This window comes from Mesoplodon densirostris, chromosome 11, assembly GCF_025265405.1.
Source record: "Mesoplodon densirostris isolate mMesDen1 chromosome 11, mMesDen1 primary haplotype, whole genome shotgun sequence".
In the NCBI taxonomy this organism is placed as follows: Eukaryota; Metazoa; Chordata; class Mammalia; order Artiodactyla; family Ziphiidae; genus Mesoplodon; species Mesoplodon densirostris.
Window position 1 is genome coordinate 85,619,789 of NC_082671.1, and position 26,481 is coordinate 85,646,269.

A 26,481-nucleotide genomic window follows, 5' to 3' on the forward strand; every position below is an offset into this window, starting at 1 on the left:
GACTCTTTCCTTCCCTTCCCTACCTCCCAAAATAATGACACTGGAATGGCAATCTTGCCTCCCTGTTTTACCGCGATTGTAGGTGAGTGCTCAGTAGGCTACATAAATAATATTCTCATGGTGAATTCTTTTTTTTTTTACTTTCATACCACTGTCCCTACTCATCAACTCCATTTCTTCCCAAATAGCTGTATTGAAATACTACAGGTGTTTTAAAATCTGAATATTCCTTAGGTTACAGAAAAACCTTTGAAATGCATTTGGATTGAAAAAGAATTGGAAAAAAATGTTCAGCAGTAGAGTTTAGAATTTGTTTGACATCTTAGAGTGGGAAATGTGGGAAAATAGTGTCATCGGTAGCTTACATATATAAATAAAACAGAGGTCATTTGCTACCTAGCCAGAGTGGTAAATGGTCTAAAAACTACATGATATGAGACACTGTAGATATTTTACCTGGAAAATGAAAGTGAAGTTGGTGGCTGCCGTTAAATATTTGAAGGACTTGCTTGTTGAAAGTAAAATAGGCTTATTTTGTGTAGCTTCAAGATCAGTATTAGAAGTTACAGAGGACAGATCTAGCTTAACACAGAGGAACTTTTTGATAATGAGAATCATCAAAAAATGAAATATGCTGCCTGATGAGGGTGTGGGATCTAATAGAGAACAGATGGGTATCAGCCATTCTAGAGAAACTTCCAGCATTGAGAAATTTGGTTAAATGGCCTTATGTGCTCTTCTGATTTAAAAAAATAATAATATTTTGAGCTGTTTTCTTACACCTCTTTTAACAGAGCTTGCTCAATTTTCAGGAATTAGGGAACAACTGAAATCCTACGCATGACTGATTTTTCTTATTCAGTTTTGTATCCAGAGTACCTAGCACAGTGCCTGATACAAAGTATCTCAATAAATAATGGTTGAATGAATAAATAAATGCTTCTCTGATTAAAAGCCTTAATGTTACATAGACCTGGAATTTTATCTTTAATCACAGCTCTGTCATCACTCAGAAATGACACTGCTGATAAGAGACACAATTAGGATTTATATTAGCCAAGCTTGCAATCTATCCAGGTTGGAAATGTCTTTTTCTTATCTAAAGTATGAGAAAAAAACATTTTTAGAAACTGAAATGAGATTTAATTTGTTTCTCTTTGGAGGTCAGGATTTTTGTTATGGGCTTTCATGCTCTGTAAGCTCAATGGCTTAAACATCCTGAAAATTCTGTACTTCCAGTTCTTCTCTGTAAATCTCTACTCTGGAGCAGAAGGAAACATAGACTAATTTTATAGTATTTATTGTTTTCTATCTTAAAAAATTTTTTTTTATTTATTTATTTTTGGCTACGTTGAGTCTTCGTTGCTGTGTGCGGACTTTCTCTAGTTGTGGCGAGTGGGGGCTACTCTTCCTTGCGGTGTGCGGGCTTCTCATTGCAGTGGCTTCTCTTGTTGTGGAGCATGGGCTGTAGGCATACGGGCTCAGTAGTTGTGGCTCACAAGCTCTAGAGCACAGGCTCAGTAGTTGTGGCGCACGGGCTTAGTTGCTCTGCAGCATGTGGGATCTTCCCGGACCAGGGCTCGAACCCGTGTTCCCTGCATTGGCAGGCGGATTCTTAACCACTGCACCACCAGGGAAGTCCCTTGCTTTCTATCTCTACAAACATATAAATTAGGGATACCAGTCTTTCAGTTTAACTGATTGTACTTCATTACATGTAGGTCAAAGTAGAGAAAATAATATGTACTTTTTATCTTTTAAGCCAGTTTATTGGCTTTTATTTCTGCAAGTTTCTCTTCTAATTAGCTTTCAGCTCTCTTCTTTAATTAATCTCTTGCAATTAATCCTTGTGTGTCAGACTAGAACTTAATGGGAAAAGGTATATGAGATTTATCTCTACTGGGAAAACCTTTCATGGTGGCGATCAACACCTATCTTCAAGGTCTCCTACAAGTGAAGGACAAAGTGGCCCTATGCTACCTATTACCATAGTAATAGCAAATATTTATCTGTGGTTTAGAGAAAGTCAGGAGGTCCCTTTGAAGTCTATTTGTTTTGTAGCCAGGATCTCCCCTCCAGGGTAACAGTGTTTAAAGTTTGATATATTTTTTAAACTTTAAGCAGTACATTTTGGTTGCTCCTGATTAAGTCTCTTGAATGAAAAGTTGAAAGCACATTCTAGTGGAGGTTTGCATTATGGAAATCCTCCAATAGGCACACAAATGTTCAATAAGAAAGCTAGTTTTAAAGTCAAACTAATTGGGACTTCCCTGGTGGCACAGTGGTTAAGAATCCACCTGCCAATGCAGGGGACACGGGTTCGATCCCTTGTCCAGGAAGATCCCACATGCCGCGGAGCAACTAAGCCCATGCGCCACAACTACTGAACCTGCACTCTAGAGCCCCCGAGCCACAACTGCTGAGCCCATGTGCCACAACTACTGAAGCCAGTGCGCCTAGAGCCTGTGCCCTGCAACAAGAGAAGCCACCGCAATGAGAAGCCCGTGCACTGCAATGAAGAGTAGCCCCTGCATGCCGCAACTAGAGGAAAGCCCGCGTGCAGTAACAAAGACCCAACACAGACAGATAGATAAATAAATAAATAAATTTATAGTAAAAAATAATAAAGTCAAACTAATTGCCATCTGTGGTTTTCTATGGTACATAGTTAGGGAAAGTGTTTGTTTTTTACTTATATGTATATATGCATTTTTATAAGGAAGATTAATTGAGGGGATAAACAGAGGGGAATAAAAATTTTAAAGCCTTTAACATGAAAAAATGGCTGAAAATTTTTGCCACAATGGACAATTTTACTGGCACTCAGTCTTGTTAGTGTTTAAGAATTGTCTTACTCTTTTTTTTTTTTTGAGTTGTCTTACTCTTAAAGAGGAGGCTAAAAGAAAAGAACTATGTATTTATAGAAATGTAGATATAGTAGACTTAGAGAATTCTTCTGGGTGTTAATAACTGAGTGTTCATGGTTTATCTTTTTTCAGTGTGGGTAGGTTTTGTAAGTAAACTGGAGATCCAAGGCTGACTCTTTTAGTGCACTTCATTTAAAGGAATATCTCAATTGCTGTGCTTCAGGAAAATTCACTTTTCCATGTGCACAATTTTACATTCTGCATTAAAGTACCTTGATATTACAGTTAAGCAACTGAGGCATAGAAGAGGGTAAAGAGCCTTGTTCTGATCGTGTTGAATGACAGCAGGGCCAAAGTGAAACCCTAGGAACTTTTAATTCAGTAAGTGAAAGAGCTACCCAGAGCTATTGTAATATCATCTACTTTGAAAAAATAAAAAAAGGGATATCTGCAACACTATGGTTTCTGCCCCTTAAATACTGAGTATACCTCCAAATACAACAAATTATAGAAAGCAATTTCATTTGCAAGTTTCATTTGCTCAAGGGAAAGATCTCAGGTAGAATCCTTTACCCTTTAGGGAGGAAGGGGAGATGGACAGGGAAGGAATAAGAAAGAAAGGATAATTACATTTAAGTATTCAAAGTGATCTCCTTAAAATCAGTTAGGTTCTCCCTTTTGTCTCATTTCTGACACTCAAGAAGTTGCAACATATTAAAAGTTAGCAATTTGAAATGGGATTTCTGCTTCTGCTTGTGAAGGATTAACTGCCGTAGGAATTACCTTTCCACGTTAAAAAACTAGAAAACCAGGAAAAAATATGTGATACAATTATTTCAGACTGGCCAACAGGCAGCACAAGACTGATCTCTGAGAGGGGAAACAAATATGACAAGCCCTGTGACTGTCCAGCTTATTGATGGGGCATTTCTAAGGCATGGCATAGGAAGGGGAACCCAGAGTCCAGTGATCTCACTGACTTGAGGAGATCAGTGCTCAAGGAGGCCAAGGCAGCTAGAATTTGTGGGGAAGAATACTGGAAAAGAGGAAGCTGCAGAAAGAGAGAAGTCCAAAGATCTGTCCAAAGGTCCCCTCAAATCTTTGGCTGAATACTGAGCTGCTTATGTGTGAACTAAAACTCTATGAGAGGGGGAAAAGAACTGATAGAATGCAGAGGCTAACTGAACAATTCCTAGTATTCCCAGAAGGCTGAGAATAGTTCATGTTCCTACCACCCAAAATGGAAAGACCTCATAATTCACAGGCACTGGTAAGGGCTCTCAGAAGGGTCCTCAGATGGCCTTAGTAGTGGGGTTAAATTAGCTCTAGAATAAAGGCTAAACTGGATTCGCCCTAACGGAAATTAAAAACAATGCTCAAAACGATTTGACCCCAAGTAAATTAACTGCAGAACAAAGTCTAACCCTACTTAGAGAAATGCATCAAAATCCAGCAACCAACAACATAATATTTACAGATGTCTAATGTTTAATCAAAATTAACAACCATGACACACTACTATATACAAAATAGGTAACTAATAAGGACCTACTGTATAGCACAGGGAACTCTTCTCAGTACTCTGTAATGACCAAATGGGAAAAGAATCTAAAAAAGATTGGATATATGTATGTGTATAACTGATTCACTTTGTTGTACAGCAGAAACTAACACAACACTGTAAATCAACTGAACTCCAATAAAAATTTAAAATAAAATAACATAAAAGATAAAAAAAAATAATTAACAACCATGAGAATATGACTCCTGACCAGAAGAAAAGTCAATTAATAGAAACAAACTCAGAAATGACACAGCTGATAGAATGGGCAAACAAAGGCAATTAAAGCAGCTATTATAAATATACTCCATATGTTGAAGAAAACACAAACACTTTGAAGGTAGAAATAGAAGATATAAAAAAAGATCCAGGGGCTTCCCTGGTGGCACAGTGGTTGAGAGTCCACCTGCCGATGCAGGGGACACGGGTTCGTGCCCCGGTCTGGGAGGATCCCACGTGCCGCGGAGTGGCTAGGCCCGTGAGCCATGGCCACTGAGCCTGCGCGTCCGGAGCCTGTGCTCCGCAACGGGAGAGGCCATAACAGTGAGAGGCCTGTGTACCACACACACACACACACACAAAAGACCCAAATGGACCTTCTAAAGATGAAAAATGCAATATCTGAAATGAAAATATACTGCAAAGGATTAACAGCAGATTAGATAGTGCAGAAGAAAAGACTGGTGAACCTGACAACATAGCAATGGAAACTGTAAATTAATGAAGCACATAGAGAAAAGAGAATTAAATGAAACGAGTATTAGTGAACTGTGGGACAATATTGAGTGATCTGACATTCATGTAGTTGGAATCTAAAAGGAGAAGCAGAGGACAAAAAAATTTTTTTTTAAGGAATAACAGGCAAATCTTTTTTAAACTTGATGGAAACTATAAATCCACAGATCTAATAAGATCAATAAACTTCAAGCAAAAGAAACATGAAGAAAACTATACCAAACAAAGCTGTCAAGGTGATTCAATGAAGAAAAGGTAGTCTTTTCAACAAACAGTGCTGGAATAATTGGATATCCACATGCAAAAAGAAAAAAGAAGAAGAAGAAGAAAGAAAAAAAGAACTTAGTTCTCAGCACTTAGTTCATACCATATAGAAAAATTAACTTGAAATGGACTATATATCTAAATGTAAGAGCTAAAACGATAAAACTTCTAGAAGAAAACATAGGAGAAAATATTTATGACCTTGAGTTAGGCAAAAATTTCTTAGCTGGGGCACAAAAAGCACAAATCATAAAAGGAAAATATTTATAATTGAATTTCATAAAAATTAAAACTTTTGCTTTTAAGATACCATTAAGAAAATGAAAAAGACAAACCACAGACTGGAAGAAAGTATTTGCATATCACATATCTGAATATATATTTACATATCAGAACTTATAAAGAACTCATAACTCAACAAGAAGAAAAACAACAAGAATAAAAATGGCAAAAGATTTGAACAGATACTTTACCAAAGAAGATGTATATCAAATAAACACATGAAAAGATGCTCAACACCATTAGTCAACAGGGAAATGCACATTAAAACCACAATGAGAGACTGTTCACATTCACTATCAAGGCTAAAATTAAGAAGACTGACAATACCAAGTGCTGGTGAGAATGTGTAGCAACTAAAACTTTCATCATACATTGCTAGGAGAAATGCAAAATAGTACAATTACCTTAGAAAACAGACTTGCAGTTCCCACTAAAGTTAAACACGCTCTTATCAAACCACCTAGAAATTCCTCTAAGTACCCATGAAAAATAACTTAGGTTCTCACAATGACTTCTATGTGAATGTCCTTAGCACTTTTATTCATAATAGCCAAAATCTGTAAACAACCCAAATGTCTATCAATGGATGAATGAATAAACAAACTGCCAAAATTCTTCCATCGCTTCTTTCTTGCTTCCTTTACTTTGTCCCTTATTCTTTCTTGAAACCTTTACAAACCGTTCCTTATTCCATCTAGGCTCTCAAAAGTCTTCTGTGAGCCAGCCAACCCCTCCCCCATTTTTTTTCTCAATCTTCTCCCTTGCCTCCTGAATTGAATCTGCCATTAATAGCTACATTTTCTTTCTTTGCATTCTCACTTCCTTTGGCTTTTAGGAAAATGAATTTTCATTATTTTCCTACATTGCTCACTGACCCTTCTTTTGTATTATTTCTGGCTCATCTCCTTTCTTCTGGCCTCTAACTATGAGTGGCCCCTAAAACTTAGCCTTTAGTTCTTAGTTTTTGTTCTAATATTCATTTTTTTGCCTCTTACCTAGGGGTGGTCTGCCCCACCCTTCCCCCACTGCCTCCACCATGGTTCAAGCTCTTCTCTTTGCCAGATTTATTCTCCTGAAGAGAAGTTCCAATTATTTATATCCCCTGATCACTTACTTTAGGCTTTTAATTATTATATAACCAAACAAAATTAGTTGTGATGTAATGGTAATAATACTGAACTTGGACTCCAACAACCTGGGTTCAAGTACTAGCTCTGTCATTTACTAGCTAGGTGAGTTTGGACATGTCAACTAACACCTTCTCAGGGTTTCTATATCTGAAAAATGGAAATGAATAATAACCACACCATAGGTTTACTGTAAGGATGAAATGAGATAAATAAAGGTGAATGCAGTTTGTGACATGTAAATCCTTATCAAGCATGAGTATCATCTTTCCACAAATATGTGTTAACTCTTCTATGTGCCAAGCATTCGCTATACACTTGTAGGCAAGCAAACAAGGCCCTCTGCACTCATGGGGCTCACAGTCTAGAGAGGAATATAAGCAATTAAAATAGACATGGTTAAGTTTTAAGTCTGAAAGAAATAACAGGTGCTTGAAGTAGCACACTGGAAGAACATCTTGTCTAGGCTTGCAGTGGAGAGGAATGGTGAAGAAAGTGACATCTAGGATGACACCTAAAAGATAGGTAATGAGTTGGCCAAGTAAGGGGGTCAAGCAGTGGGTGACAGTGACAAAGAGGTGTGAAAAGTATTCCAGGCAGTAGAATTTTATGGGCAAAGGCTGGAAAGGGAAGGGAGAGAGACCATGGAGCTTTCTAGGAACAGAAAGTGTTCAGTATGACTGGAGTATATAAAGTTGAGTACAAAGAGAGGGAGCAAGAATTGGAATTTTCACAGGCAGTGAAAGCAGAGAGATCATGCATGCAATTTCCAGCATCGGTGAGGCAAACAGAAGGTATCAGTGATCCAAGATGAAGCAGAGGGTATTCCAGACTGTAGGCCGAACATGGTTCTAGGAAACATAAGGTAAATGCTGAGAAGTTACTCAGGTTGACATACAATCCACATCTGAAGGGCCCGTCAATGAATCCTAGCCACTGGGCTGCATTTACTGATAGGGCTCAGTCCCAAAGAAGAGAGACTGGCAAAAACAAGGCAGGTCCCTAATAAAAAGCTATTCACCAATCAGTTTTATTTATAATGAGCAGTAATTTTTTCAAGCTGTTTCTATATCTGATATCTTTTTAAAAATCTTCACTGTATCCCTGTGAGCCAAACAAGAGTAGGTATCGTTACTTTTATGAAGGGTACAGTTATTCACATCCATTAATAAAATAAAGGTGGCAGGCACAGTTAGTCCCATCCATTATTAAGATGACAAGTGGAAGTGGGATAAGTCATATATAATATTTTCCTTAATCCTTAATTTCCTTAATTCAGGAATGGCTAGCTGCCAAACAAGTATAAAGTGGGATATAATGGAAAAATCATTAGATTGGAGGTCAGGAAACTGGGTGCTAGTCTTAGCTCTGTCACAAGTCTATGGATTGACCTTTGGCAAATCACTTTAAGCACTCTGAGCCTCAGTTTCCACTAGTCGGACTAGATCAATTGCTAAGCACTTTTGACACTCAAATCCTATGACTCCAAGTACTGAGGGCAAAGGAAAAGCTAGGATTCCGAATGTATTGAAAAATGTTTTAAAATTTATTTTTAGCCCCAATCTTTATTTTTATTTTGGTCTTCTGTCTTCTTGTTCCTCCTTGCAGTTCTGTCGTTTCCTTTCCCCCTGAAGATATTTAAGAAGCTGCCTTTTCATCATTTTAAAACTGTAAATATGCCCTTGAAACATGCAAAGAGGCTTTTGTGTACTTACAAATCGAGGTTATTATAGTACAAGTAAGTCACTTGAGTGCACTGCATTCCTCAGCTTGCTCCATTGAGAGCTTTATTAGCTTATATTGTCCTATCTTAGAAGAACTAGTTGAGTAGATAAGACTCTCCCACTTTAAAAGGTGGGCTATCTGATGAAAAAGGGTGCTTAATGCTCTAGAGTGTAAGCAAAAGGATTTTGGCACTGCCCAAAGACAGACACACTTCTCTAAGACAAGTAGGTGCTCCACTTAAAGTGGCACAGACAAGGACAAATGTTCTAAAATTAAACCAACCAGCTGCTCCGCCACAGATGCCCACCTGTTAATTATGCTATCTTTTCCTTGTCCAGCCTTCTCTCTCCATGAAACCGGAACTCTCCACTCACGGCAATCCGTAAAAAGCCTGAAACTTCACATACTTTCCCAAAGGTTACCTACCCAGGAAAGCAGAAAGCTGGTTTCAAAAACATATTAGGATACATGTACTCAAAGAATCTGTGCTCTTTGAGCTTTTCATCTCAAATTCCTAACTTCAAACTTCAGCTTAAATGGTGCCAGCAACTAACTTCAGAAGTCAAGTGACATAAAGCCATCCTTGTTTGTGTGGTGACAATATAAAACTAGAGTGTGTGAATCCCACTAAATTTTAGGAACTTTTTAAGTATGGGAATTTGCAGTTTTGAGATAGCTTGATAAACAGTAGAAATGAAGACAAATATATCAGTTTCTATGTTTAGGTCTTAGGTGTGTCATCAACCTAACAATAAAGAGAACAGTTGTCAATGTGTAGTAGTTATGAGATTCAAATGAATTTATCAGGTGCTATTTGTAAACAACTAGTAAACAACCACGTAAAACAAATGATGGCTTTATAATGTAATTGGAAATATTTCTTTTTTTTTCTTTTTCCATTGAAAAAGAGGTAAATATATTTTTATATTTAACATAATTTTTAAAAGGGAATAAAACATATATACATATTTCCAAAAGAAACACTGGAAGGAAAACTAAGAACAAATAAAAGGCACTGCCTTCAGAGGAGGGAGAGGACATCAATAATATGAGACTTTTCTAGATAGACTCTATATTATAGTTTTGCCTATGGAAGCAAAAATGTTTTACATATTTTTAAAAAATGAAATCAAGAAGAAAAAGGCATCTGTAAAGGAAATATTTCTTAATACAGATGTTATTCTAACCAGGCTTAAGTAGAGTAGGGAAGAAGTGTGATTATTTTTCTAATATAGAGTTAGTTATTACTGTAGATTATATTAGGCAAAAGTACCAGGGATTCCTCTCTAAATGGGTTGTCATCCTGGCAGTTGGTGTAAATTTATTACTGAAAATACATTATTCAAATTTGGCACTCAAAAAGTATTTTAATAATGACTAATAGTAAATCCATTTTTTTCAATAAAGTAAAATTTTTAAGTAAAACTTTTAAGTGGTATAAGATTAGCAAACAACTAAGATACTTTTAAGATGATAAAGTTTCTTATGAAGTACTATGTGCCTAGTATATTCTCTTATGAATAAAATTCACATTATATAAATAAAATTTTATTATACTTATATTATTATTATTTTGGGGGGTGGCCACACCATGCAGCATGTGGGATTTTAGTTCCCTGACCAGGGATCAAACCCGTACCCTCTGCAGTGGAAGCACAGATTCCTAACCACCAGACCCAAGGGAATTCCCATATTATTATTCTTGTATCAGAAAATAAAAATAAATCTGTCTTAACATGATTCTATATTGACTCAGTCTTTCAATATGTATTGTTGAGAATCTATCAGACAGTAGTACATGGGAATACAAAGATGCATCACAGCATAGCATAAACATAAAAATATAAAGTAGATTATAATAAGTATAATAAATTATAAAGAAAGTTATAGTGAAGGTTTACCTATTAAAATATACAAATTACCAAAATTGAATTATCGAATAAACTTATAAAGTTTAAATGCTTATGTTTTCAATTATTTTTCCCATTTCTTAGTTTGATAAGCCCCATAAGAAAACTCATTTGTTCTTCAAGCCTTTTTATCTGCTGAATGGAACCACACTTCTAGCTTTATTATGAAAATTTCAATATGTCATTTCTATGATATTTTTATACAAAAATAAGGGCTTAGTCCAATTTCAGTTTTATAAATTGTATTTTATACAATTAAGCTCTCTTGGTTCTTTAGACTTCAGCTCTCAGCCAAGATGCAATGACAAGAACCAGACTAACCCTATTGCCTGAAACAACTTTAAAAAAAAAATGGACAAAATATATGAAACATGTTTTCAGGTGTTGCACATCAGGCAGCAGAGGATAGTGATCCCTGAGAGAGCAAAAGCAAATGAGGTGAACCCTATGATTGCCCCAGCTTATTGCCTGGAGTTTCCAGGCTGGAGTACAGGGAGGAGGAACCTAGGAGGAGCCTAATGGATTTCCTGAATTAAAGAGCTGAGAGTCTGGGAAGGCCAAGGTGGCTAGAGTTTGCAGGGCAGAGTACCAGAGAAGAAACAGCTGCACTGGAAGAGGCTTTCAGAGATCTACAGATGGTCCCCCTCAAGTCTGCAACTGAGTACTGATCAACACATGTGTTTAAGAAAACTACCTGAGGCCAAAGAAAGAACCACCCTAAAGGACAGAGGGAGAAAATCCTCAGAGGTCATATAGGACGAGGACTAGTCAGCCAGAGTGGAAAACTTTATAATTCAACCTTGTGATGCATCAGTAGAGTAATTAGAAGGGTACTGCCTGAGTAAAAGTGCAGAGCCAGCCCAATACTAATGAATGCATCGACCCCACCTAACAAAACTTAAAAGCAAGCCTCAAAAGGAGCAAGCTATTTCCAAGTAACTGCACCCCAGAAAAGAGCTCAAGAATACAAAAATATCCCAGCAATCAACAAGGTAAAATTCACAGGCTTCCCTGGTGGTGGCCTGGGTTTGATCCCTGGTCAGGGAACTAAGATCCCACAAGCTGCGTGGCACAGCCAAAAAAAAACAAAAAAACAAAACATGGAATGGGATTAGTAGGTTAGACACTACAGAAGCGAAGATTTGTGAAGTTCAATATATAGCAATAGAAATATGATCCAATATGAAATACAGGGAGAAAAAAAATGCAGAAAAATAAATAAATAAATCAGCAAGTTAAATAAATAAATCAGTGAACTGTGGAACAACTTCAAGCAATCTAATATATGTGTAGTTGGAGTCCATGAAGGAGAGAAGAGAGAGGAGGGGAACAGAAAATTTAAGAAATAATGGCTGAAATTTTTCTAAATTTGACTGTAACTATAAATCCACAGATCCAAGAAGTACAACAAACCTTAAACACATGAAACAGGAAGAAAATGCCCCAAGGCACAATCAAACAGTTTAACAACCAATAGTAAAGAGAAAACCTTGAAGCAGCAAGAGGGGGGAAAAAATAACACATTATGTACAAAAGAACAAATACAAGAATGGCAGCTTTTGTACAAAAGCAATGCAAGCCAAAAGACAGTGGGGCAGAATCCGGAAAGCAAACAAAATTGTTAACCTAGACTTCTATACCTGGCAAAAATAGCTTTCAAAAATGAAGAAGAACGGGAGAGGCCACAACGGTGAGAGGCCTGCGTACCGCAAAAAAAAAAAAAAAAAAAAAAAAAAAGAAGAAGAAGAAGGGACTTCCCTGGTGGCACAGTGGTTGAGAATCTGCTTGCCAATGCAGGGGACATGGGTTCAAGTCCTGGTCTGGGAAGATCCCATGCCATGGAGCAACTAAGGCCGTGCGCCACAACCACTGAGCCCACACGCCGCCACTACTGAAGCCCGTGCGCCTAGAGCCTGTGCTCCACAACAAGAGAAGCCACTGCAATGAGAAGCCCGTGCACTACAAAAAAGAGTAGCCCCCACTCACTGCAACTAGAGAAAGCCTGTGCGCAGCAGCAACGAAGACCCAATGCAGCCCAAAATAAATAAATACATAAATATTTTTTTAAATGAAGAAATAAAGAATTTTTCAGGCATAAAAAGCAAAAAAAAAAAAAAAAAATACCAGCAGAGCTGCACTACAGGAAATATTAAAAAAAAAAGTCCTCAGGCAGAAGAAAAATGATACCAGATTGATATCTAGATTTGTGCAAAGGCATGAAGATCATCAAAAAGGGAAAATAGGTAGCTACATGTAAAATAATTGTTTTCTTATTTTAAAAATCTCTTTAAAAGATAATTGACTTTTTAGAGAAAAAATATTAACAATGTGTTATGGACTTTATAATATATATAGACGTCAAATGCATGAAAACAACACAGATTAAGGGGAGGAAATGGGAGTACACTGCTGTAAGTGTCTTAAAGTATATGTGAAGTGATAAACATTATTTAAAGATAGACTGTGCTAAGTTAAAGATGTATACTATAAACCCTAAAGCAATCACTATTTTTTATAAAAGAGTTATAACTAATAAACAAAAACAGAAGCAAAAAGGACCCTAAATGTTCAATCCAACAGAAGAGAGAAAAAGAAGGGGACAGGATATAAAGCAAAAAGCAAGATGGTAGATTAAACACAACCATATCAACAATCACATTAAATTTAAAAGGTCTAAACACTCCAATTAAAGGCAGAGATTATCAAAGTGAATAAAAATTTTTAAAAGACACAATTATGCTGCTTATAAGAAATCCACTTTAAATATTAAGACCTAAGTAAGTTAAAAGGAGAAGAATGGAAAAAGATATACCATGCTAACACTAATCAAAAGCTTTTGATAGTGGCTATATTATTATCAGACAAAGTAGATTTCAGATAAGAGAATATTGCCAGGGATAAAGAGGGACATTTCATACTGATCAAGAGCTAATTAATCAAGAGAATATAACAACCTTACATGTTTATGCACCTAATAACAAGGCTTCAAAGTGCATGAAGCAAGAACTGCAAGAAGGAATAGATAAATTGATAATTATAGTTGGAGATTTAAACAACTTTCTCTCTGAAATTGACAGAACAAGTAGAGAAAATCAGTGAGGATATAGATGATTTGAATAACACTGTTAACCAACTTGATCTAATTAACATTTATATAACACTTCACCAGCAACAGTAGTATATACAATCTTTTCAAGGGCACGGGAGCATTTATCAAGATAGACCATATTCTGGGCCATAAAACAAGTACCAATAAATGTAAAAGGATTCAAAGCATACAAAGTATATTCCCTGACCACAAAGGAATTACTTAGAAATCAATAATAGGAAGGTATCTGGGAAACCCCCAAATATTTGGAAATTAAATAATGTATTTTTGAATAACCCATGGGTCAAAGAAGACATCAAAAGGGAAATTAGAAAGCATTTGAACTGAATTAAAAATGAAAACACAACATAGAAAAATTTATGAGCTGCCTCTAAAGAAGCACTTAGGGGAAAAGAAGGTCTCAAATCAATGATCTACAGTTCCATTTTAAGAAACTAGTAAAAGAAAAGAAAATTAAACCCAAAGGAAGCAGAAGAAAGTAATAAAGATAAAGCAAAAATGAAATAGAAAAATAGAGAAAATCACTGAAACCAAAAGCTGCTCTTTTGAGAATATGAAGATGTCTAGGGTTTCAAAACCATTAAATAACAGTTGCAGTTATGATCCTGAAGCTTCTATTTTTGGTAACTAAGAAAACTAGACCAGAAACCATGGGAAATATCTAGTATTTGTATGTGTTTGGGTGCTTGCTCATCATGCCTGCCTGATTTGTTTTCTGAAGAACATGAAAGATCTTGTGTGCTACTGAAGAGAAAGAATCCATAAAGCCATTTGAAATGTATTACCTATTTTTACATAGGTATTTATACAAACGTGTGTGTTCACATACTCCTTATCAAGAGTGCAGAACTGGTGGTAAGACCATCTTGCTTTCTTTATTTTTCTAAACCCTATTCCCTATTTGGCTTCTCCTTTTAAAAACTGCTATTTGGAGAAACCATTCATTCATTTATTCGTTCAACATAATTATGAAATGCTACAATATGCCAAAGACTGTGGGACATGCTGGGGGACACAGCTGTTAACCAGACAAACAAGATGCCTGCCCACTGAGCAGAGTCTAATGTGAGATACAGACAAGTAAATAGGCAATAACAATGTACTAGTGTAAAAATGCTGTCATGGAAAGAACAAGTGCCAGAGGAGTCCATGGGATGGGTAATCAACTTGGACCTGAAATATTCCTCAAGCTAGCAGCTGAAAAGTTTTTTTTTAATGTGATAACTAAGTTTCTCAAATTATTATGATTCAACACAGGCAATAAAATTTTAGGTACAAAGCAATATGTCAGGTATGAGTTCAATACTGAAAGAATTCCTTGATTATTATGTACCAAACACTTCCTCTACTTCTTACTCTGTTCACACTGTGTTAATACTCTGTTGAAATTTCTATCTCAGAGTATAAATAACACATGTAGAATACAATTTTTACTAATTCTCAGTATTATTGAGAGTTTTTTGTAAGGATTCTAGAAAAGAAAGAACATATAGGTGATTCTAACCTGTTCAGAACTTCTTAAAGGTCTCTTTGTTTTAGTGGGGCATAAGAAATGGCAGAACCTAAGCCAAGAATCCAGATCCTTAGGCAAAGTTTGAGGGATTCCAGGATTAGAGAAGTGAGGCAAGACCAGAGAAATGTGAAGATCCCAAAGATTATGTAGGAAAGGGTCCATGATTCATTCAAGAAACTCAGGTAGCTTTTAAAACTATGCATTCCTTTAACTCTTGATTTTCTCATTTGGAAATGTGTCAGGATATTATTATAAACTTCCATATTCTAGCTACAAGATTGTACATTGTAATGTTATACTGAAAAGTTGGAAACAACTTAGATGACTAACAGTAACAGTCTGGCTGAATAAATTATGTCATATCCACACAATGGAATTCTAACCAGGTTTTAAATTATGTAGCAGTGTTTCTCAAAATTTACTGTACATCAGAATCACTTGGAAGGCTTGTTGAAGCACAGATTTCTGGGCCCCATCTCCAGAATTTTTGATTTGTCAGTCTGGTGTAGGGCCCAAGAATTTACATTTCTAACAAGTTTCCAGGTTGATACTGATGATATTAGTCTGGGGACCACACTTGGAGAACTACTGATGTATGTAGAGTTATTTTTAATGATTTAGAAGAATATTCACAAAGTATCGCTAAGTTGAAACAAAGTTGTTTACATTATATTCTATATGTATACATATAGAAGTTTAGATGGAAAAATATTATCAAGCTGGTATCCCTGGTTGCCTTTAGGATGGATTGAATTGTAGTTTTTTAATGTCTTCTACATTTTGAGTGACAGATTTTTCTGTAATGAGCATAGTATTAATCACTAAAACATAATCAAATTTCTTAGTTAAAAAAATAAGATCATGAAATCCTGGCCAATGGCACTAACAAGCTGGAAACATCAAAGTGGGCTTGATCCTAATCCCCCTCTGGCTTTTTAACTAGGTCTTGTTAGGAGTGCATCTTCAGAAGCAATCACAGGCAGAGGAACAGTGATGGGCCCATAGGTACATCCAGTTCCTGATGGGGACAAAAACAGAAGAGGCTGATATTATATGCAGGGCTTCTACACTTTTTCTGCTTTCATTTAAGTAGTGCCATACAGGCTTCTTCTGGGGATATTTGAAGAAAAACTGGGTGGGACCCAAAAGGCGACCTGCCAGAAGTTTGAAGCATCTGGATTGGCACACTCTTTGTTTCCTGACACAGGGTAGATCCATTTCCCAGGGTATCAGATTAAGGCGTCTCCTTTCTGGAAAAAAGATTTCATGGTTTAAATTCCCATCCACTTTTGTGTCTGTGGCACTCCGCTGTCTCCTTTCCAGCACGCAGCCTCAGGGGTCACGATGTCCGTTCCCTGCTGATATCAGCGTGCCAACTGTGGTGTCATGCACACCAAGCACAGAGCCGCCATTCAGCTTCCACAGTCTGGGTCCAGGAAGCAAAAGAGCTTCTAAGTTCCTACAAACCTTGACAGATCTTCCTGTAGTCCTGCATGTGCTGAACAATTCTCACGGGGAGGGAGAGAGAGGGAACTAGGGTAAATGTCAAGGGTAAATACGTGCCAGGAGCAGAGACAGCAAACAGTTGCCACCAATGTTCAGGAAAAGGATGGGTGGGTGACAGTGTAGTATGCAACAGACTTTTCAGTGGAATACTTATTTAGTTAGCACTGGTTACCTTTTTCCATGTCCTTGCACCACTGTGGTTGATAAATTGGAAGGGAGCCACATCACTGATCTTATTTAGAGCAAGAGTTCTTCACAAATGTCTAACGTAATGCCAGTGTTTGAGAGTCATATGGAAAATAAACCCCATGTAAAGCTCACAATGGATTCAATGCTTTTTAAAAAAATTTTTTAATGATTCAAAATATGAAATCATGTTCTGATTTAGGCTGTTGTTAAAAGAAAAAGACATTAATTCTATATTGACTTTCAAATAGGTGACGTATTGTTTATTGGAAAATTTTATTCCATAATATGTTGCTTTCTACCACTCTCCATGTGAATAAATGGTGCAGAATATTGTTTAAGATACAACTTTTTTAAGTTTTGCAAGTTCAAAATTAGCTACATATGCAGATACTGGTTAATAGTTCATTATTGGTAACTATCGCTTTAATACAGCTTCTTACCTGTCCCCTTCTGGTGCTATGACATGAATTCAGTATGTGAATCTGTTTAGGACCCTGTAAAAGGAAGTTATTTGAAATTCTCACCTATTATTTGAATGCCAAGAACAATGTTATAGTTAATCAATTCATTTACCAAAAATTTATTGAATACCTATTCTGTGCCAGGCACTGTCCTGGGATACACCAGTGACTCCACTCAAGAAGTTTACATTCTAGAGACTTCCCTGGTGGTGCAGTGGTTAAAACTGTGCTTCCACTGCAGGGGACACCGGTTCTATCCCTGGTCTGGGAACTAAGATTCTGCACCACGTAGCCAAAAAAAAAAAAAAAAAAAAAAGTTTACATTTTAGATGGGGAAGACGGTAAAACATTAAGCAACTACAACTAAAATGTGCAGGTGGTAATAGCACTAAGAAAAAAAATAAAGCAGGGCCATTATAAGGACTTTGTATTTTATTCTGAGAGACATGGGAGGTCTTTAGGTGCGTGTAGATCTAAGCAAGGACATGGTCCAATTTCTGTTATTAGAGAATCACTCTGGCTGCTGGACGGAGAATTGGCTATAGGAGGCCTAGTGCTGATTATCACCTTCCCTTAAGTTATGTTTCATTGAGGACAGTTCTGTACCAATAGACCTGGAGATGTGATGCTACAGAGTAGATTCTTGCCTTTTCATACTTTTCATGCAAAAGCAATTTATAAAATGAAATTTTTCTATCCAAAGTATTCCTTAAAGAAAAAAAAAATTTTTCTGGAAAGTTACTTTTAGATACATTCTCTCTAAATGGGAGTTTATCCAAAGCTTACTTTTTAATAATTACTTTACTTTCATATTACAGTCAGCCCTCTGTATCCACAGGCTCCACATCTGCAGATATGGAGGGCCAACTAAGGGACTTGAGCATTCACAAAATTTGGTATCCGTGGGGGGCCTGGAACCGATCCCCCATGGAAACCAAGGGACGACTGTATGTGGTTATCAAAATATTTCTGTTTTTTTATAAATAGGGTTTTTTTGACATATTTTTAAAAAGCCTAGAGATGCTTAAGAATACAACTCCTCTTTCAGAGGAGCTTTGTATTTCTTACTATATAAATCAACAAGATTGATTGAGGTGTTTTTTTTTTAACTGCATAATGAGGTGTAACAGTGTTGCCCTCCTTATAATAATGCTTCATGTTACATTATATTTATATTCATTGGTTTCCCTGGGCAGTGATTTCCCTTTCCACTAACCTCTACTCCTCCAAAGTAACAGGTCTACTAGAGAATTTGCACCACCCCACCCCAAGGCCCATTTTATTGCCCCTGTATAATGTATAGGCTCACAGACATGTCCAAAGTCTGTCCCTTCTGAGCCTTCCTCCCTCTGGTTTCCTCCTCAGAACTAAAGCCTTAGGTTGCCTGTAGAGTCTGTCTATAACCTGCACAATAAAAAGTCTCATTACTTAGTTACCCCTTGCATTTAACCAAAAGTGCTGTTAACTAACTTGATCAGGTACATTACTCACTGCATTGGATTCAAGCGACTTCTGACTAATTTTAGAAATCAAATCCACCCTCAAAGGGTTGTATATTTATTTCCAGTAAAAATATTCCAAATATATGCCACAAGTTGCAAGGCAGATCCAGAAAAGGAGAACCAAAAATACTCATAGAGAAAGTGGTCCCAATTAATAACTGATGAGTCTTTGAAAGGGTCATACCTCATTTAGAAATATAAGTGCCTGGATCTTTATTTTGCAGTCACTTCCTAACTGGTCTTCCTGCTTCTATTCTTTACGCTTTATAATCCATTCTCCTCGCAGAAGCAAGAGAGAGTTACCTTTATTAAAAATGCAAATCAGATCACATCACTTCTCTGCCTATTACCTTACAGTGGCTTCCCACTACAGTTAGGATAACTCTACCACGGCCTTTAAAGGGCTCTCTATTCATGACCTGTCATACGTGGCCTCTGTCTTCCTCTCCACTGTCCCCTTGTCCCCTGAACTCTAGTCACACTAGTCTTGTTCTTCCTTGGATAAGCCAAGCTTGATTCCACTTCAAGGCCTTTAAACTGGCTGTTCCTTCTGCCCAGAATGCTCTTCCCGCAAGATCTTTGTATGGCTGCCTTCATCCCAAGAGTCAGATTTCTGCTGATTACTCAATTTATACTTCTTCTGCATCCCAACAGGCAGCACATCTGTTCCTTGGAATAACAGGGCAGCTCTTCCCCAGTGGTGATCAAGGTCTGAAAACCTCTTGTTATCTTATTACTTGCAGATAATAAAAGGTATAAATCAAACCAGGACTACACGGGGCAAATAGTTCCGGGTTTGCACACAGTCCTATATATGCACAGCATTTTCTTTTTCTTTACAGGTTATTTTCAGAGCTTTGTCACCACCGTATGATGTGGAGAACCCTTACAGTGCCAAAGCGCAGGAGCAGCTAAAGATCACCAACCTCCGTGTGCAGCTGCTAAAACGACAGTCTTGCCCCTGTCAGAGAAACAACCTGAATGCAAAGCCTCAACATTTTACGCACTATGCAATCTATGACTTCATTGTCAAGGGCAGCTGCTTCTGTAATGGCCACGCTGATCAGTGTATACCTGTTGATGGCTTCAGACCTGTCAAGGCCCCTGGAGCATTCCACGTGGTATGTAAAACAAGTCCTCACTTACGAAAAAAAATCATTTGGTAGTCTAAGTTCCCTTAGAGTGCGTCTGTGCTTACATGGTTCTTCTTTCTTCCTCTGCTGATTCACTCCTCTGACTCCATGCCCATCCTATAAAGTGCCTATTAACTTGGTTTTTAATCTTCCATTTTAGAATTATAAATAGTCAAGTATGATAACCAGATTCCTTGGAAAACATCCATGCCAGTTTTTAGTACCATGACTTCCAGATATAAAGTGTAAGGCGAGCAGTAGGAGAGGTTGGCATAATCATATTTGTGGCATTATCACATAGAAACCAGCTTTGACAGTAAATGGGTGCCATTGTTAAGGAGATTTTAGAGTGGAAAAAATAAGAACTTCAATTTAATGCCCAGTATCTTTTGCTGGCCAGCCAGTAGAATGAACAATAATTTTCCTCTGTAAAGAGTAGCCTCTCAGGGCTTCCCTGGTGGCGCAGTGGTTGAGAGTCCGCCTGCCGATGCAGGGGACACGGGTTCGTGCCCCGGTCCGGGAAGATCCCACATGCCACGGAGCGGCTGGGCCCGTGAGCCATGGCCGCTGAGCCTGCACGTCTGGAGCCTGTGCTCCGCAACGGGAGAGGCCACAACAGTGAGAGGCCCGCGTACCGCAAAAAAAAAAAAAAAAAAAAAGAGTAGCCTCTCACCCTACGGAAGACTTAAATGCTCTTTCCTCTAGGCTCACACGTCTCATTGCGCTTTCCTCTGAACTTTTACTGTTTGCATCTCCCAGGAGATCACGAACTTCCTGAGGACAGGGACTGTGTGATCTTCACATCCTCAGGACCGAGTGTATTACCTGAGCCAGAAGAAGGTGTTCAGTAGGTGTTTGGTTGAATGATAGCAACATAGGAACAGGGAGATGATGAAAATTACTGTCATTGTCCTCACCTCATCTTCTTCCAAAAAAGATACAAAGTGGCTCAGACAGCAAGTACCTTGTTGGGATGCATCCAGAGCTGTGAATGAGGATTAGGCAAGTAGGAGAACACTCTAATTCTTTCATTTGATATTTTGCTCCGATACTTCTAATCAAACCAAACCAAACATAAATAAATAAAACTTAAAAGGCCTCAGAATATCCTTACTTCATTACCTAAAGAGTAGACTTACACATTTGTCTTCTTTCTCCCAGCCCTGATAAAGGTATGGCCGTGAGGGACCATGAACCAGTTAGCCAGCAGGATAGTCTGTGTTAGCTGGGCTGAGTTGCTGGGGTGCAGAATAGCTGAAATGACTAGGACAGTAGCCAGGAAGTTACAAAAATAGAAACAATGCTATTACTTCTAGAAGTGAAGCTGGGGCTTCCAAGTTGAAGGAAGTGCAATACTCATTCAACAAACATCTACTAGTTTCTACTCATTAATGGATTTTTGAACCAATATTGTTTCAAATAAAGGATGGAATAATTTGTTATACCTAAGTTAATTGGGTTCAGGTATTATTCAAATAGAAAATAACCTAGATATTCTAGATACATGTCAACCAACTAGACTGTAACAAGAAAATTTGCATGAGGTAAGATGCTAATAAAGTTCTGCCATTATATTTAAGTGCATTAGCGAAGGAGGGCCGGCCGGCTGCAATGTACTGAATGTTTGTGTCCCCACCCCCAAATCTGTATGTTGAGACCCTAATCCCAATGTGATGGTATATGGAGGTGGAGCCTTTGGGAAGTAATTAGGTCATGAGAGGGGAGCCCTCATGAATGGGATCAGTGCTCTTAAAAGAAGAGGCCAGACAGCTAGCTAACTCTGTTTCTGCCATGTGAGGACACAGTGAGAAGTCTGCAGTCTACAACCTGGAAGAACGCTTTTACCAGTACCTGACCATGCTGACACCCTCATCTCAGACTTCTAGCCTCCAAAACTGTGAGAAATAAATTTCTGTTATTTATCATCCACCCAGTCTATGGAAATTTGTTCTAGGAGCCCAAATGGACCACGACACTGGCCTTTTGTTTCCTCAGCTATCTTTTAATCCAAGCCTTATAGGATTATTTCAGGGTAGAGTCCTGAGCAAAAGGACAGATACAAGCTTAGAAGCCCACAAAACATGGCCCAGAATAGGCCATATTTGATTTGTCTCATGACCTATGAGACAACCTGAATGGCTCTGGTCAACCAAACTAAATTACCAGAGTTCTCAAGAGCCTTGTAAAGCATTCATGAGTATGCATTTAAAAGCAATAGTTTTGAGACTTCCCTGGTGGTCCAGTGGTTAAGACTCCACGCTTCCACTGCAGGGGGCATGGTTTCGATCCCTGGTCGGGGAAATAAGATCTTGCATGCCACATGGCCACTCCCCCGCAAAAAAAAGCAGTGGTTTCTTTCTTTTTTTTTTTTTTTTTTTTTTTTTTTTTTTTTTTTTTTTTTTTTTTTTGCGGTATGCGGGCCTCTCACTGCTGTGGCCTCCCCCGTTGCGGAGCACAGGCTCCGGACGCGCAGGCCCAGCGGCCATGGCTCACGGGCCCAGCCGCTCCGCGGCATATGGGATCCTCCCAGACCGGGGCACGAACCCGTATCCCCTGCATCGGCAGGCGGACTCTCAACCACTTGCGCCACCAGGGAGGCCCTCTTTTTTTTTTTTAAAGTAAATCCTCTGAATGTAAACTTTCAAAGAGTTAGCAACACTTTCTTAGGCTGAAGAGAAAATTCTGGAAGTTTTTATTATATACTCTGGGTATATGCAAATACACTGCCCAGGGTGAGAGCCACTGGGAGTGGGTATCTTGCATCTGCTTCTCACCCAATAGCAGCAATCCCATCATCATCTCCTGTGCCCGGGACAAGCTGGTTAAGGTATGGAAACTGGAATACTGCAAACTGAAGTCCAACCATATCAGCCCCCTGGGCCACCTGAACACTGTGACTGTCTCTCCAGATGGATCCCTCTGTGCTTCCGAAGGCAAGGATGGCCAGGCCATGCTGTGGCACCTCAATAAAAGCAAGCACCTTTATATGCCAGATGGTGGGGACATCATCAATTCCCTGTGCTTCAGCCTCAACCACTGCTGGCTCTGTGCCACCATGGGCCCCAACACCCAGCTCTGGGACTTGGAGGGCAAGTTCATTGTACATGAACTGAAGCAAGAAGTTATCAGTACCAGCAGCAAAGCAGAGCCACCCAGTACACCTCTCTGACCTGGTCTGCTGATGGCAAAAGTCTTAAAATACAACTGTTCTCTACAATCTTCTGCCAGCCTACCAAGGCTTGGACAGTGGTGATGGTAACATGGATGTCTGGGCTGTGTACCACTTCATTCAAGAGGGCATTAATGTTGTCTCTGCCGATCCTATGCCAAGAACATGGGCTTACATGGTGAGCATGTGGGAGCCTTCACTGTGGTCCTACAAAGATGCTGATGAAGCCAAAAGGGTGGAGTCACATTTGAAGATCTTGATCCATCCCATGTATTCTCAATGGAGCCCTGACTGCCTTAACCATTGTGACCAGCCTGGATTTGCAAAAACAACGGTTGCAAGAAGTGAAAGGCATGGCCGACTGTGTCATTAGATTCGGATTCAGCTTGTCTCCAGCCTCAAGAAAGAGGGCTTCTCCCACAATGGGCAGCACATTGCTAACCAAATTGGCATGTTTTATTTCACAGGGCTAATGCCTGAACAGGTGGAGTGGCTGACCAAGGAATTCTCCATCTACATGACAAAGGTCAGCCACATCTCTGTGGCAGGGGACACAGACAACTGGGCTACCTTGCTCATGACATCCACCAGGTCACCAAGTGAGTTCTCTGATGAGAGGGAACAGAGACAACTTTCCTGTCTTCAGCCTCTGCAGTTGTGAGATTCACACGGAGGATGAGGGAGGGTGAATCATTTTTTTCAACCACAGTGCTTAACACTCAGCAATGTGTTTCTCAGAAAAGAACATGTAGTGAAATGGGGCAGAAACATCTGTGGCTGGTGTCTGGAACTTTGTGGCTCTAAACTAAATCTTCCCCATCCTTATATTTCCAGCTTTTCTGTAAGAATTTACATGTGCAAGGAAGTCAGAGCCCCCCAAAACCTGCCAATCACTCCATTGTAATATTTCAGAAGTTTAACGGAAGTTTAACTGCCCTGCAGTGTCGGGGGTTCCTCTGTGGATCCAGTATGTGAGATAGCCCCTGTCCGAGGCTTCGTGAGAAGACCTAGCTCTGACATTAACGGTCAGCCTGTTTGTTCTCCAGTGGTCGAGGAGCCTTGTCAACAGACCATAATACAGAAATCGTGTTCTGTGAAAACCAGCAAGTCTGCTGCCACTGCAACAAAAAAAAGAGATGCCGTCTCCTGTCTTATATAAGTGAAAAGAAAGAAGGCTCTCCTTTTTAATACTTGCAGGCATTTTTAATGTTCCTCTCTTTTCCCTTATCACTGCTGTTCTTTTCCTTAGAAAGATCTAGAACTAGCCTAGATTTTCATCCTGTTCTGCTACTTGATTGACCATCAACCCCATCCTATCAGGATTTACTTATTTGAAGAATGAAGAACATCATTTACTGCTCATCCCATACCCTACCTCTCTCAGCAAGGAGTAGTGGAGAGTAGGTAACTGCACTTTATTTCAGCAACCTCTTCAGTGATTATCTCCTGTCGGGATGTTGCCTCTGGCCAGTCGGACCTCATACTTTCATTCAGCGTGTTTGTGCAGTCACTCATTTCATATCATGAGTAGGCCAATGCAGTGTTGTACCAGAAAAGAGAATTCCCTGGGCTTTAGTGTTAATCTTTGTGTGCTGCCAGCTAGGCTTAGGCTTTACCCTTTGGAAAGGTAAGCTTCATCTGCTCTAATCATGTAGACTTATTGCAGCTTGGTTTCTCTGTTACACTAAAGTTACTGTAGACCCTGCCCCACACCACCCAAATAGATAACTATCAACCTAAAAAGAGGATCTGGATAACCAAGTAAAGGGGATTGTATAGTAGGTGTTTTTTTCCATTTCAAAAGGATGTTAGAATGAGGAGTCTCCAGCCTCGAAGACCCTATGGGATGGAAACCTCATTTCCTTACTCACCTCAGGCTCCTTTGAAATTGGAAGCCATTTCTTCTTAAAATAATACTCATTTTGTGACATCCTACTCCCCAGCTTTCATACTGATTTCAACTTCTGCAACAATGGTGGTAGCCCCCAGTGCTGTAACTATAGCATGTACCAAAACCAGGCAAGACCAAGTCACACGTGGAGCTAGGGCCAGGTAAGGGGTTAGAAACAGGTAAGTGGCCAAGGCCATGATGGTTTGCAGGGATCTGGTTCCAGAAGGATTCCTGCTGTCTCGACTCTCTTTAAAAAAAAAAAAAAAAAGCCATAAGCAATTGGACCAGCAGAGGCTTATGACTAGAAATGTGAATGGTTCTGGTTTCAGATTTTTCCCATCCCTAAGCTTAGGTGCATTTTATTTTCATGTATATTTTTTTCTGGATTATAAAGAGTTGGTATTAAATTTGGACATAGTTGCCTGGTTTGAATGTGATATTCTTATCCCTATGATTGCTTAGCTGAGCAAATTGCACATTAAAAGCATAGTCTTTTGCTTTGTTAAGAGCATGGTCATAAGGTCAATTGTCCTCCCATATTTGTGTATCTGTGAACACCATTCATTATACATATGCAGCTGTAAATAACCAGATTCATAAATTGTGCCTGCAGAACAGAAGGTAGCCTCTTAAGAGAGTATTCTTTTACTAGTCAGCTTGTCATAGATATGTGTGTATAAATGACTTTCTTTAGCACAGTTTTTCTTTATATCAGTCATTCTCAAAGTGTGGTCTCTGCACCAGCAGCATCGGGATTACCTGAGAACTTGTTATAATTGCAAATATATATCCAGTCCTACTGAATCAGAAATTCTAAAAATGGGGCTCAGGTATCTGTGTTTAACAAGCCCTCAGGTGATTCCAGTGCTTGCTAAAGTTTGAGAGCTGCTGCTTTATAGACTATGCCAAACCCCCTGCAGCCAATGTTGTGAGGATGAGTAATTAGTTAATGAAATCTGGTTTTACGGGCTAGAAATTTTGATGGCTGATGATAGAGAACTAGGGAAGTTAATGGAAATGATACTTAGTCTGTTTCTTAAGCTATATAAGATTTTAGGGCCATTTTCCTTCTTTGAAAGAGGGGGGTAGGAAAAGGCATGAAGTGGGGTACCAGTTCGCAGCCTCATTTACCTTTAAACACTCCTCCTGTGTCTTTTAAAGTAGTACCACCTTTTCCATTTTCCCCTTCTTCCCAATCCATTCCATTTAGCCTTCACCAGTTCAATTTTTCCTTATCTGTTCATGTCACTGGAAGGCAGAACAGCGCAGTGTTTAAGACCCTAGCATTGGAGTCAAATAGATCTGGATTTGACTCACCACAGCATTTACTAAATTAATGTCTCACTGAACCTCAGTTCCCTAAGAAAATGAGAACAATGTCTACCTTATATAGTTATTGTGAGGCTTAAAAATATGATAGCCAGTGCCTGGCATATGGTAGCCTCTATCTACATTGCTGTTGTTATCTTATATTATCTCAGCCTTTTCTACCACATTTCTCACAGACACTTTCTCCCCAGTAGCGACAAGAATAAAT

At 38.7% G+C, this 26,481-nt stretch overlaps 1 protein-coding gene across 3 annotated transcripts in view; it reads left to right on the top strand.

The window, feature by feature from the left end:
- NTN4 (netrin 4) overlaps positions 1-26,481 on the top strand; it is a 112,589-nt gene that overhangs the window by 18,712 nt on the left and 67,396 nt on the right. For all 3 annotated transcript variants that reach the window (XM_060113412.1, XM_060113415.1, XM_060113414.1), the window contains exon 3: positions 19,594-19,872. In XM_060113412.1, the coding sequence (XP_059969395.1) occupies positions 19,594-19,872 (279 nt within the window). The remainder of the gene's footprint in view (positions 1-19,593; positions 19,873-26,481) is intronic.